Raw genomic sequence first — 15,950 nt, forward strand, 5'->3', positions numbered from 1 at the left:
ACGTCGATATAAGTCACAGTTATGATTTCACAGATTCGAGACAGCTTGATAGCCCGAACGGCCCCAGGCTTTCGCCCGTGCACGCTAAGTGACTTTCATTACAAGCATTTAGCTTTCCGAAGTCTATGACAACAATTGTTTGGCATTGGTGACGGCCGCGAATTTTGTGCCAATAAGCTGCCTAGACTTGTTCGATTATGTTGTCAACTCAATTTCATATTTATTTTCACATTTTCACTTCGCGATCCTTCTCTGTTCTTTTTCCGTTATTTACACGTGTAGGTCATTTCATTGTTATTCACATTTGATATCATTTATCACATACTTCCATGACACTCTTGCCTGTCCGCTACAACTGCCAAGAATTAACGCGATTGGCGAAGCGTAGTGATAGCGGACCAATAGAGAGCAGGATCCTTGCCATAATGCGGTTTGCGCGCCAATTTTCATACGTGCGTTAATCAAGCCGAATACTTTGGCCGAATATTCGGTATTCGGCTTGAGGCCGAATATACTATTCGTTACAACACTAATTAATATTTTTTCGTACATAATTGGTTATCCGAACAACCCTAGTCCCCAATTGATTCGGATAAACGACGCTGTACTGTAATTTTTCTTCATCAAGGGAATTTTCTGATGACCGCAAGTCACTGGACTTTAGTTAACGATCTCACCTTCGAACGACAAATTCCATTCGTCTCACAATCTCTTTCTTATTTGGAGACCATGATCCAAGAACGAGAACACAGCCCTCCGAAGGACGGAGACACTCAAACTCAATGGAATCTCCCTACTAGATGCTTCGAGCTACTAAAAACTTCATTTCTTAATTATCACAAAGAATATCGAGAGCTCACTGCTCTAGTCACCCTACGCACATCTCAAAAAAGGAGAGACTTGATAGATATAGGAGGAAAAGCTCTTAAATTCCTCTTTGGAACTGCTACCTCAGAATATATTGAGGCCTTAAATACCGAAATCTCGAGAATTAAACATCGTAACGAGAGAATTATTCATTTACTACGCTCACAAACCACTCTACTAAATGATACCTTTAAACATAAGTAGAAACAATCGACATCAAATCTATGTATTATTCAAACGACAAGGATCTTTAGGAGAGGTAATGAACTTATATATTCAACTGTTTCAGAAACATCTCATGGAGCCACAAACGCAAGAAATGCTAAAAATGGCCTCAGATTACGATATCAAATTGGCAGATCGATCTTTATTCGATGTCCAATATGACCTCGATCGCCTACTTTAAACCCTACCACCTACAACCACTTGATATCAACCTACCTCAAGATACTGAAGCAGCCAAGATAGTCTTCCCTCATCCATCAATGATGATGCCATCGTTCAACGGACCAGCCTGCACCACAGAACAAAGAAATTCTAACGGACACTCTTAATCCACCACGAACTTTAAACTGTTACCCTAGACCAGTGTTTCTCAACGGGGGTGATATCGCCCCCATGTGGACGTTTTTCCATGTTGAGGGGGCGATTAGTAACAATTTATATTTTGGGGGCGAAAACCAATTTTCTGGGCAATATAGTAAAACATTATATTAATTAAGAATAATTAGATATTTTTTTCGTTATATCGTACAATAATTAAACAAATAACATTATACTAGTCACTAGTCTATTCAATGCATGCGAATTTGGTGTTAGCCTTGTCCCTCGGCATCGAAATTTTGTAGTGAAGGGGGCGATACTACGTAACGGTTTTATTGAAGGAGCGACGATTCGTTAAAATTAGAGAAACACTGCCCTAGACCCAGGTCAAGAATATCAACCAGCTAATTAACCGACCATTTTGTCGCGAGTCTGACACGCGCCGGGATTTATTTGTATGTATCCACAGTGTTAAATTTCACATCAAATTATTTTATTATAGTGGCGTGACATATTGATGCAGCCAACGAGCCACAAAATTGTTGTCGAGAGAGAGAAAAAAAATCAAACCGATCATTCCCTATGTAAACATACCTCTAACTGCAGATTTGATTGACAGAACATATTACAATCACACTATTAATTAATTTAAAGTGCGTTTTTAAAGAAAGCATGAAGTAAATGTGCAATCCGGAATTTTTATCGATGTTTCCCTAATTATTTCCCTTCCTATTGCCTAAAGATTTGAAAAGAGAAAGAAACATCATCGCTGGGAAAATTTTATAACCCTCCTTTTTAAAGGTAAACATTCACCCATCCAGGCACTCATTTTCATACTGCAAGACTTAAAGCTTACAATTAACGTCCGATTTCGTCACTTTATTTTGATCCCGGGAACACCTTTACCTCCACACCGGCTCCAATAACCTTTACCTCCCACAACAGGGCATCATATGACATATTTTCCCATCACGAAGTTATAAAAGCCGCTTTTCTCCCCCCTCAGGAGACTCTCTCACCAACGGCGGACGAGTAGAAGCCGGGCCCTATGGAGAAGCTATTGTCGGAATTTTTAGTAAGTGCAGCCTACGACGTTAAGTCGCGATTCTCTTAACTCTGTGCCTCCAGCTTCGGACCCTCGTGGAAATAATCAAGAGATGAACTCGAGCGTGTAAACTCTCTCTCGGCCCTTCCTTGTACTCGAAAGTTAGAAAATCTCGACAGATATTGTAATCATCCAATTGTTTAATAATAAATCTTTGTTTCTTTTAAAAAATGGTGTCTATTGCTCGTTCATAGCCGACGCCTTACCGAACCCCTCTCACCTCCTCCACTCGACCTGACAAAAAGACTCCCGACCCCTGGAGACAGTGGCGTAGCGGGAGCGGCAAAATTTCACAATAAATAATAATATCATCTTGTAAAAATTTTAACCCATAGTCTCGTCGCACCTACGATTCGGACCGATTGAAATGAGCACGGAATAGTCAGGGAATAGACTAACCGTCCGGGTGAACTCGTGCGCACAGCCTGTCGACCTTTTTTTTTTGCTTGTACGATTCATTTCTTTTCATACACACCTCCAATATTCAATGGAGTTATTTTGAACAGGTGGCTACACTGGCAAGGAAATTTTCATTACTAGTTCTTCTGTTACGAAACTGAATTTTAGTCTTTTAAATTGAGATACCTAAATAACGGGACGGCGAAATTTTCCTCCGCCCTGGGCGGCTGACACCCACGCTACTCCGCTGCCTGGGGATCATAGAACGTAAATCAGCCATCCTCGGACAACTGGGCAGGTTTAACCAACCTGTGGCAACAAAAAGAGGTACGACCTCGTCATACCTCCAGCGTCCCACAATAGTGACAGTTGGAATAACTAAATTATTAAAACCATGGGTAAAATAAAACTGAAAAAAAATTATTAGAAAATTAATATTTACAAATACGTAAATAAATAAATGTAATTAATACTCTTAAAATAATAAGATAATTAATACGTATTAATTATCTTATTATTTTAGGAGTATTAATTACTACATTTATCCATGGTTTTAATAATTTAGTTATTCCAACTGTCACTATATTAGGTAATTACATTTATTGACAAAACTTTTCTATGCCTACATTATATATATTTTCACACATTCTGTAAATTCTTACATGATTTTTTACCAATATATTTAATAAAATATGAATGAAGAGGAGTAATAAGCCCAAAATGCATATCATTTTAAATTATAGAAAATAAACCTTCTTTTTCCACTCAAAAAGAGTTCCTGTGTGATTAGTTCTCAACAGCAACCTGTGCTAATTCTGAAGGAAATACAATAACATTTGTGTAAATGTTACCGCTAAAGCTCGAAATCCGTTAATGTGCGCATTACTTAGCTAATCTGCAGATTAACTAGGGTGATCCGTTAAAGCTGCGAAAATTATTCTATTTCTCAAATTACCTAGGTAATGTTCAGATTATCTAGGTAATCTGCAAATTACCTACTAGGCATTCGGTAAAGTGAAAATAACATTTTTGCTGGAACAACAGCAACGTTTCTGTACGCTTAAATTAACATAATGTTATTTATTTAATTTTCAATATCTAAAGAATCAAGTTAATACAATCAACAAATTAGTTGATTGAATCAATCATCAATCAATTAAAAAAACTTTAATACAAAAATCAAACGGTTTAAAATATTACTACAATTAGGGAAATGAATTTGCAAAACATATGATAAAATTGTACTTACTTATTAGTGCAATCTAAAGATTGGTGACACTTTGAATTACGTAGCAATTGGTTTTTGCGACAAGCACGCCTATTTGTGGTACATTTAGATTTGCAGTCACATTTTCTGAAACCCTGCCCAGTACCAAGGGATTGTTTTATTGCTGTTTGACGTAAAGATATTTCTACAGCAGGGACATCCATCTTCTTTCGTTAAAAATCTCTCTTTGCAAACACTGAATTCAGATTTTGCATACAATTGTTTTAAAATACCTGTTTTAGTATCAAGTTTATAAAAGCCATCCTCTGTTTTACTAAGAACCACAGCTAAAATTGAACGTGCATCAGTTTTTGCTCTGTCTTCTTCGGGTACTTTAATTCTCACAGCGAAACCTTCATCGACGTTTGGGTGCTTTGCATTAGAAACTGCTAACATTTTCTTTGCTTGCTTTTCTAAACATTTCTTGGCTTCATCACGCTGTATTTTCTGATCCATATTCTTTTTACAGATGATGCACAATACATTCTTACCATACCCTTCCTCTTTAGGATCTACTTCACCACAAACTGCGTGAACAAACATATTACACGATTTACACTTGTGAGCACTTGATGCTGCTTTTGAGCAAACAATACAGACTATGTCTTGTATAGTGCTCTTTACAGGCTCCGTACGAAACTGTGATGGCGATTCTGCTGAAGTTGAGAGTAACTCAGTGATGACTTCTTCAACTTGCAGAGGCGATTCCTTGGAGGTGCAGGGTAACTGAATATTCTTCGTGACTGCATCATCAATCAACGGTATAGAAGGCAGTTTAAGATTACTATCGGTAAATTCTTGTATTTCTATAGGTGATTCTGTAGAAGCGGGGGATAACGGAATGTCCTCTTGAGTAAGATTTGACTGTGATCTCATAATCACAGTCTCTTGTGAATCTTCTAATTTTTCAAGGTCTTCTTCAGTTTTTATCGAATGTCAAACAATTCTCCGGCATGGACAAACTTTTTCAAACCTTTCTCGCGCATCTGACAACGGCTCAATGAGTTTTTCACAGCCTCGTACAGTCAACACATCACACCTTTGAATTATTTGATAATCTCGAGATGATTCTTTCTTCTTGGAAACTTTTATTTGCTTTACATCTTCAATTATGGAATCATACTTTGGTTTGTTATTAAAACACTACGTATTATATTTTAAATCTTCGCTAAAGAGGTTTGCGAAGAATCTTTTCTTGATTTTACTCACCAATTCGGTGCTTGCTTGCATTCTAGGATTTAAATTTATCTACGTAAAAAGAAGGAGTGGGGAAAGGAAGTGAAAGAAACAAACTTTTGAACTTTAACGATACGGAAGCCGTTAATGTGCAGATTACCTAGATACTCTTCAAATTACCTAGGTAATTTGAGAAATTGAACAATTTTCGCAGCTTTAACGGATCACCCTAGTTAATCTGCATATTAGCTAGGTAATGTGCACATTAACGGATTTCGAGCTTTAGCGGTAACATAAATATAAAAAACATTTTGGTTTCGTCAAAAACTGAATCATATTTAATTTAAATAATTGTAAATGTGTCTGAAAAAGCTTTTCTCTTGAAAATTTGTCAATGACATAATATTTATTTTCAACAGTTTGAAAAAAAAATTATTATTATGCTAAACATTACAAATATTGACATTTTTTATTCAGTATCATTTGCAATGTACTGTATGAATTTATATTTGACAAACTGGATTTGAGAAGTCAATTTAAAGAATTTACAATAAAAAAAAAAATTAAAATTTAGAATTTAAATCAAGAAAGTATTTTTAATAAAATAATAATAACCTCTGATCTTTCAGGAAAAAATGAAGTGTCAAACCACGATCTTCTACTAAACCACCAATCAAAATCATTTTCTAAACCTCTAACATCTAGCATTGTTCGATTCATGTTGATCTGTAAATAAATAATTCAGATATTGATTTTCATAATTCTATTTTATAAAAGTTTTATAAAAAGAAAAGATGACTTAATTATTTCCTTACATAGGAATAATTTAAGTTTAAATATAAAGTCGACCCTCCTATAACACTGTTGATAATTTTGTTTTATATGAATTCCATGTTGTATGAGTCACTTAGATTTTACAAATACATGAGCCATTCACAGCCCGGCACACATATTTGTAAAATCTAAGTGACTCGTACAACATGGAATTCATATAAAACGGAATTATCAACAGTGTTATAGTGGGGGGATCGACTGTATTTAATTCATCTAATTAAATAAAATATTCAAATATGTTCTATTTATTGAGCTAATCAATTTTTCCATTGCATAAAATAAAAACATTCAAGAGAAGCATTTTACATTAAATTATCATCTCTCTATTTTTCTATACTTTTATTAAACTTAAGAATTGAAATGAGAGATACAAATTGGCACGAATATTAAAGTATTCACATTATACTTTTGATGTTATGTCACATTTCGAAACTTAAAAATCAATTTAGAACATGTTATTTGAACATTCAATCAGTATGTGTTTTAAATCATAAAAATCTCATAACAATTATACAAAAATGAATTCTTTAATTAAGAAAACCAAAGTAAATTACATATAATGATGATACATTCTTAACGTGAAAAGTATTTATCTTCAGCTTAATTTTTCCAAGTGTTGTAAATGCTTTTTGAATATGAATATGTTGGTATTACTTTACATAAATATCACTCACAAAAGCAAAAATCTAGTTTGAAGATCAAAAACGTAAAATGGAAAACAAATGTTTTCAATTGCTCAAGGCAACTGAAAACATTCATAGTAAAAATTTTGGGTGATGACTTTTCATCCAGTATACCATGTATTTATTACTTGGTATTAATTTACATTCAAATCATATAATTTTGATTAATTTACATTCAAATCATATAATATATTCAGATAATTCAAATCATCAACAAGTGCATTCAAATCATATAATTTTATTTTCAAAAAAATAAATATGTTTTTTTAAAGATTTAAAAAGAAAATAAGATTGATCACACTTCTAAAATTTAAAACTTTATTTCAAGTTACAGTATTTTTCTAAAATTGATTTCTCTACATTAATCCAATGTTTAATAATATCTGAAGATATTGTATTAACTTTACGACAAAAATATTTTTATACATTTAAATTAAATTTTTATATATTTAACAAAAATTTAATCAATAAATATGAATTTTGTATTATATATACAAAAAATATTATAAATAAACTGAGTAGATATTAAATTGAAAGCATACAATCATGTAAATACATCATATAAAATGCACTACAAATAATCTTCATATCACATTCTAACTTAATAGAGAAATAAATTAAACCTTAAAAATTGAATCTTTTTTAAAAGTGGTTAAACTTTAATCAGATATATAAAGCACATTTTAGCAAAACTGCATTTGTCATAAACTACAGTACTCCCACTCAAACCTTTAAAAACACAGATTATTATTAATTTTTCAAAATGCATTTTTAAAAGGTTTGAGTGGTAATACTGTAGTTTACATATGAATTATTAAATCAAATTTTAATAATTGAATGTAACAATCAGTTTAAAAACAGTAAGTGTTGATGTTAACAACATTTATACTTCATTAAAACAAGTTAAAAAAAACTTTATGATATGTATTATATATAAAATGAAGAATTTTCAATCCATATATATTACATAAAATGAAAAAAACTAAACTTTAATACAAATCTCCCTAATTTATATAAAAGTTCTAAAAAATAATAAAATATGAAGCTTTTTATTTAATGATAAAAAAATTAAACAATAAATCTGTATATTTTCATCTTCAAATTAATAAGCTATGTAAAAAAATTAAAATTTTGATGTTTTAATAATAAAAAATGATCAATCAAATATTAAATAATTTATATTACAAACAATAGTTATTCTGTTAAAGTATAGACCTATTTATTTAAATGTAGTAGTCTAATCAGTGTACTCCAAAAATACCATTACACAGTGATATAAAAAGGAAATATTTTAGTGAATGCTAAACATAGCAAATGATCCATTTGAATCCTACTTGCAATCCAGTAACCCATTTCACTGCATTAGGTCACATAAAAAAAAACTCTCTAGTTACAGCATGAATCATCACATCAATGACTGTTACATTATTTATAAATTGAATGTCAAGATGTAATTAAAACAATAAACAACAATAAGAATACAAAAGTAATTTATAAACTTTGAGGAATTAAAATTGATATATGAAGATTTTCAACACATGAAAATAATTAGAAAATGCATAAAACATTAATTAGCCTATATATACATAGGAAAATGACCCAATTCTTTCAAATTTTTCTATAATGTATGGAGTTTTGAAAAAGAATATACTCTTAGTTCATTTTTAATTTTTAGAAACAAAAATAACTTTTATTTAAGTGTAATAACATAGTAGAATCTACTTCATGTTAATTATGGATATTATCATCAGTCATCTAATGTTATCAAAATTAGCAAGTCTTAAAACAAATTAAAACATATCTATAAAACATTACTTATTGTAATCAGAGTTTATTATATTTATTATCTTCAGTTATTTTTAAGCTTTCTTTTTTCACTAAAAAACTCAATATATGGCTTATAAGACCAATAACTGATGATGACTACGTTAACTAACGCTTTAAATGTTAATCATTTTAATCATTATTTGTTAGCAGTACAATACTTTAAATTGTGGTACTGGGAGAAATTAAAAATTTTAAATACTGCAAATTTAACTTAATTGCAATTTTAACAGGTTGAGAAGAGGGAAAAGTCACACTTAGATAACAACACAGCTCAAGCTCTTTCTAAATTATAAGCATTTCATTTATTTATTATTGAAAGCTTATTTCCCAGAACATAAATGTAAAACTGCTCTAAAAGCTAAGGTTTATGTTAAATTTATCTTCTAAAATTAAAATGGGTTTGTCTTGTAATCCTTCCATTTTCTTGTCATAGGCCCAGTGCCGGATTAACCAATAGACAAATAAGACAATTGTCTAGGGCCGTAATTTGGAGGAGCCAGGGGTTAAGGGTTGATTAATGACTATAATTATGTGAGAACCCTGACTTCAAATTAAACAATTTCAATTAAATAGTAATATAACTTTTCAATAATATAACGTAAAATCTTCCATTCGGATTATCGTCGTCTCCAATTCGGAATATAATCATCGCCGATATGGCCAATATTACTGCCTCCCATAACAGAATATAATTAGTGCCTCCAATAAGGGAATATTCTCTTCTTCAGCGGAACACAGGCGGAAGACAGGAAGATTTTCTATCCGTTATGGGAGTGGGAACTGAGGAACTGGAGTATCGAGGACCTGTAGGTCCTCGATACTCCAGTTCCTCAGTTGCCACTCCCATAACGGATAGAAAATCTCTGCCTGTCTTCGAACTGTTCCCAGTGAGCAAACTCTCATGCGTGTGAACCTCTCTTCAAGGACGATCATTTCGTTTACCAACGACTTTCTTCTACTCCAGGTAATTATGATAACACACAATTTCACGTAAACTCTCTCTCATGAAAGCGACGTGTTTGTCTCTATTTTATCCTGCTATATTGGAAACATGTAAATTCATTGAAAAATAAATGGGTATTTGTTAACCTAGTATCCGAGTGACTCACTTCTGTCTAGCTGGCTCATAAATCTCCTCCATCCGGAATCCGATTGCTTATGCACGCAACCGCTCGCGAGACCAAAGTCCAAAAATGAAAGAAAGGGGGGGGGGAAACAAACTGCCATCGTGGTTGATAGAGACACAGTGGTGTCATTCTGACGTGGTGCCGACCCTCCGGTCACAATTATATATCTTTTTATATATTTTTCATTATACCAGAAACTGCTTATGTTTGTTGTTTGGGTTCATATATATGGTCCCATCAGCCCCATGCGAACCACTTTTCTTCCTTTCCTCCTTTCTTCCTTCCTTTCCCTCCCCTCCCTTCTCTCCTTTTACTTTCCAGGCTATGCTGAAAAGCGAGGCCGTCACTACTTTAACTGTATACCAGAAACTCTTTTATTATACAATTATTATTGTTTAGTGTTTTTATTCACTATTATTAATAAAAATTTTAACTGATATATTATTTCAGATTTATTTAGAAGCAACTTATTTAAATGGGGCCTAATTTAAATTTTGTCTAGGGCCCGATAGAAGCTTAATCCAGCACTGCATAGGCCATTGTGTTAACAGATTCATAATGAGTCTTGCAAGCACCAAAAAATGCTTACTCATTCTTTTATTGATACACCTAAAAATAACACTTATATAATAAAAATCTTTTTCATGATTAAATAGTTTTATTAAATATATTCCCTTTGTCTTTATCTTGTATGATATCCTTATTCAAACATAAATAATCTATCATCCTAGGCACTCTGCATAATTAAATTATTATTGCAATAAAAAGTTTCAAAGTGAAGGATAAATCCCTATTTATGATTACACAGCACTTATTAATCTTTTAATTGTGAGAAACTTAGGACTATCAATATGTAACTGAAATTTATATTGTGCTTTATCTAAATCCAAATAACCTTCAGAAAGCCATGATCTATCACTATCTACAAGACAGTATTTAGTTTTGTTTAATAAGAAAGATGGAAATAGAACTAAAGTCAAATTAACATTCAAAAGTTTGTGCAAAATTGCATTAAACAAATGCCAGTGGATATATGAAGGAATGAACAAGGGTTTTGAAGTTTTGAAAATTTAGTTTCTATACATTGTTGTTCTAATCCTAATACCAACTTTATTATTATTAATGTCTTCCAATGGCATGCAGTGACATTTGATGATAGGAAAGCTGCACCAATCCTGGATAGAATCATTGGAAGCATTATACGATATTTTGATGTTAAGCTGAACTGTGTGAGGTTGGTGCTCTGTAAAGCACATGTACAAATGCATATAATCTGGCTGCTTTACACCATTTGAATATTTTCACTGTGGAAGCTGTCTTGTATTTGACAATACAGTGCTTCCATTGGGAATATGCATTTATGAATTTATATTCAAATATACAATAGCAATCTTACCAGTTTTTCACACATATAGAAATTTGTAATAAAATACATAATGCAGTTATAACAACATATTAATTTTAAGTAATTCAAAGTATGTTAAAATATGAAAATAATCACAGAATATTTATTTATATTTTAGAAAATACAAGGGAAGCTATACTTCCACAGCTTCCATAAACAGCATGCCACCAATGTTTCTATTTTAGGAAAGTATAGAGGGAGTTGTTTCCATAAACTTAGAAACAACTCCCTCTTTACGTCATACTAGCAGACCCCGCCACACGTTGTTGTGGCTCAAAACGTATCTATTATAAATTTATAACACTTCCCCCGTGGGGGGGGGATTTTTCGAAAAATTTCTTCTTAGTGTACATTCTCTTGACGTACGTTATTAAAACGCAATCAAAAACGCAAAAACCCACATCTAAAATAGTATAATAGAAGCCAAGTTCTTCACGGTAAGCCTTAATCCTGTCTCTCTCCCTCCGGGGGAATATCGAAAAATTTGTTGTTAGTGTACATTCTCTTGACGTACCCTATTAAAACGCAATAAAAAATGCAAAAACCCACATCTAAAATAGTATAAATAGAAGCGGAGTTCTTTACAGTAAGCCTTAATCCCATCCATCTCCCAGGGGGGACATTTCGACATGTATATTATATAAAAACACATGTGCATTCAAATGCAGTATTGTGTCAAAATTTCAAAGGAATTGGTAGGAACAAACGAACATTACATTTTGACTTATATAAATAGATAGAAGATGATCCGCTTTAGTTCATTTTCACAGAAAATCATAATGCCTCACAGAAAATCATAATGCCTCACAGAAAAGCAAACTTAGGTCGTCGTACTTGTAGTGCCATATTATATAGATAATTAAGAAATCAGCTATAAAGCACAAAAATCAACTTAATACCACTGGTATATTTTTTGATGATATGACTATCTAAGGCACTACAATTTCTACTAGATTGTTCATGAAATGTTATGTCTCATACAAAATTAGATTGAGAAAATGACTGAAATGATGATTGAAAATGTTATTATTCAAACATTTTTTGATATCCTCAACTTTAGCAATGTAATAGTTTAACCACCTTCATACTGGACTTACTTATGTTTAAAGTCTTTCCCATTTCTAAGTATTGTGTATATGGTTGAGTTCCATTTGTATATAACGCCATTGTTGTTATGTTCCACTATTTGTCTATAAATTGCATCTAAAATCTAGTGGTGATATGTAGATAGTGGCATTCATATATCAGTTCTATTCAGTTAGCATACATCTGTTCCATTTTGTTTATGTTTTGGTTACTAGATGATGGATTTTTTAAGTTGAGATAAAAATATCCTAGCTCAGGTCTTAATCACTTTTTCACGGAAAGTGTGCATCTTGGCAATTGAAGTAATACATATCAGTTCAGCATTTGTGTTCTATGTTCTGGTACAATAAGTATGTGTCCTGTGCATAAGGACTCTGAAAGCTGCAATTTTGTACTGGGATAGGAATCAGCAGGGATGTATAGCCAGCAGTAATCTGGCTTATAGTATAATGCTGTTTCTATGCTGTTATCAACTACTTCAATGATGAGGTCCAAGTAATGAACTTTTGTGTAAGTGCACTACAACTACACTATGCAATGCACACTTCCAGACCACTTAATTTTTGATATAACTGTTTAAATTCTAACAATATTGACATCCTCTAGCAACAAAAGTTAATATAAAGAGGACAAAAAGATAATGTGTTTTGAAGAATTTAAGACAGCTAAAAAGGCTCAAAAGTTTATTGTTATACATTATAATTAATATTTGGATTTTTAAGTGCTAAAAAGACAGCAAAATAAGCAGGTATTAAAGCCCTAAAAACCTGCAATTATGAAATAAAAAAAATCTAAAAATTGTGGAAGATAAGATTAACTAAGGTTAATTCAGATTTCCTTTAATCTCATACAGTGTTTTAATTATCAACTTTCATATATGACACTATTAGACTTCATGATGGCACTGTATTACCAAGTGCCTATGTAAATTTTCAAACTTGAAAGATTAATCGTTATCTGCCAGTATCTGCAAAACAATCTTTCCACATCACATGTCACAGGTGCATACTTGAAGAGGTTGATGTCATTGCTTGAGAGCTTGGATTTGTTCTTTTCAAATTAAAAAATAGCTTCACTTTTCTTCATTGTTTTAAACTCCTTGTTTATTGAAAGAACTCTTTCAAGCTTTCTAGAAATGATATGTACTACTGAACCATTGGCTGGACGTAACTCTGCCTGGTATCAGCTACAATCTTGAGAGAATCGCACAGTTGAATCCTTGCAGTTTCCAACTGCATAACTGCATCCAGCAGTCTTTCAAACTGAGATTTAAGATTCACTTTTCTAAAAAGTTGTATACTTATTCTTTTCACAAAGTTGGGTTATCTGTCATAAAGTATACAATTGATTGATTTGATTTTATTTGATTATGGCAATGCAATACATGGGCAATCTGATGAGGGGAATGCCTCCCAGGAGATCTTTTATGGGAAATTTGCCCCTATTTAGGTGTTACTAACATGAAGAAAACTTTATACAGCCAGTCCATTAGTGAGGCATGAACCCACTAACAAATACCAGAGTTCGGTGGTTTTATTCATTCAGTTACTGGTAAGCATATGCAATTGAAGGTACAGTACACAAAATTTTTAAAAAATTAGCATTTACTAAAAGTAAATATCCCATTCTTATAGGTCTGCATTTCAAAAATGTATGCCAAAACTTCTATTGTTTTAAGCTGACCCTACAGGTCAAGCCAACTCCTAGCATGGTGACAGTGGACAAAATTAAAAAAACAACCTGACAATTTCAAAATGTGGTGGAAAAGACTACAAAATCACAAAAAAAGAAAAAACAAATCATGTTATGTTTCAAATTCAAATATCGTATAAAGTATATATAACATACATTCTTGAACAGTGTAATTTGTATGTTTTGTAATGGTTTTAGTGACTTTTAACTTAAACCTTTTTGAAAAAAGTTTTTTAAACACATTTTTTAATTAAGTTTATTTATTTATTTTTATTTAAATTTATTTTAAATTTTACCAATTGTACTTTTATCCATATACAGGTATAAGCAATTTACGCTTTTTAAAAAAATCATTTTTAAAATGTTTATTTATCTAATTTTATTTTATTTTATACTGCTTATTTTATAAAGGTTTTTACAATAAATCCAGTTTAATTGCCCAATTTTAATATCAATCTGTGTTAAATAAGTGAATAATGCAAGTAAAAATTTTTTGTAAATAATTTATGTAAACAGTGTGTGTGAGTGTGTGTGTGTGTGTGTGTGTGTGTGTGTGATGTACGTACTTTAATACTATTATTTATGTTAATAAGATCAGTAAAAAAAAAAAGGAACTGAAGAGGGTTCATCAGAACTGGAAATGCATTTCCAATTTCCAAATACAACAAAAAAAAAAAATCTATATCAATTAAAGTTCCCTGTGTGATTTAAGTTAGTAAAAAATCCAAAAATTATGCTTAGTAAGTTATGAATTACTAATGTTTTCAATTATTTTTAAAGACCATCCTCAGGTAGAATACAAATTTCAACTCAGTGAAAATAGGATAATTTGGATAATTTTCCAAACAATGAATGCCGGTTGGTTTAAATATAAATTAAAATGAATATGTAGATAAATAATGAAAAATAAATAATATAGATAAAATTAAATTAAATGCATGGATAAATGATGAAAAATAAACAACATAAATAAAACTAAAAAAATAAAATACAATACAGATAAGACAAATAATATACAAAAACAGGTAAATCTTATATAAAATGAGCATCCTGTAAATCAGTGGTCCCCAACCCCCGGGCCGCGGACCGGTACTGGTCCGTGGATCAAATGGTACCGGGCCGCCCAAAGAACATTAAATTATTTCCATTTTATTTACTNCTTGTTGCTTATGAGAATTTATCTTCAGAACAGAAAATGACGACATTTTTCTTCCTGACAGTAACTATGAATCAGATCATCTGAGAATGCAGTCAGTCATAGTGAAGCAGATACCAAATAGTTACCGGCAAACAGAATCATCTGTCATCACATTCTGTGTAATTTATTATATGTAAAAATGGAACAATCAAATGGTATAAAGAACCAATGTTCATAGTACAAATGACTATATAACATTACTGTGTATTGATTTTTTTTCTATTGATTTGTTGTAAAATATGTTTAGGTGATTACATTTTAAAAGTATAACGTAGTTTGATGCTAAACTTTTTTTTAATTCTTCCCTATTATATGACATTTTTGCTTATTCGACTTTTTGCTTGCCCATTTATGTCGGGTAATCGAGACTCTACTGTATATGTAGTCATATTTAAAAAAAACCCCATGTTTTACAAAAATTAGAAAAAAAACAACCTTGAAACCAAGAGAAGATCGAAAAACCCAGATCTGGGTTTTAAAACCAAGGAGTGGTAACCCTGCGAATAGGGTTTCTCATTTCCCGGTCTTTTGCTTGTCCCGGGATCCCGGGATAAAAGTGAACTGTTTCCCGGGATCCCGGGATAGAATTAATTATTTCTAAGGTATACAAAATATCTTGAAATCAAATGATATAATTATTTTCCATTTTTTAAAGTAATTTTAAAGTTCTGTAACCTCCAAAATCATATTAATAACGCTGTGTAAGGTCTATAGGCCTATAATAAAAATTACCTTTAAATA

General features: G+C 31.8%; 1 protein-coding gene across 1 annotated transcript in view; it reads right to left on the reverse strand.

The window, feature by feature from the left end:
* LOC111618806 (E3 ubiquitin-protein ligase RNF128-like) overlaps positions 1-15,950 on the reverse strand; it is an 80,517-nt gene that overhangs the window by 32,399 nt on the left and 32,168 nt on the right. The window contains exon 2 of the mRNA XM_023360374.1: positions 5,973-6,083. Within this exon, the coding sequence (XP_023216142.1) occupies positions 5,973-6,077 (105 nt within the window). The 5' untranslated portion in view covers positions 6,078-6,083. The remainder of the gene's footprint in view (positions 1-5,972; positions 6,084-15,950) is intronic.

This window comes from Centruroides sculpturatus, unplaced genomic scaffold (assembly GCF_000671375.1).
Source record: "Centruroides sculpturatus isolate CEXI.00-Female unplaced genomic scaffold, Cexi_2.0 scaffold13, whole genome shotgun sequence".
NCBI lineage: Eukaryota > Metazoa > Arthropoda > Arachnida > Scorpiones > Buthidae > Centruroides > Centruroides sculpturatus.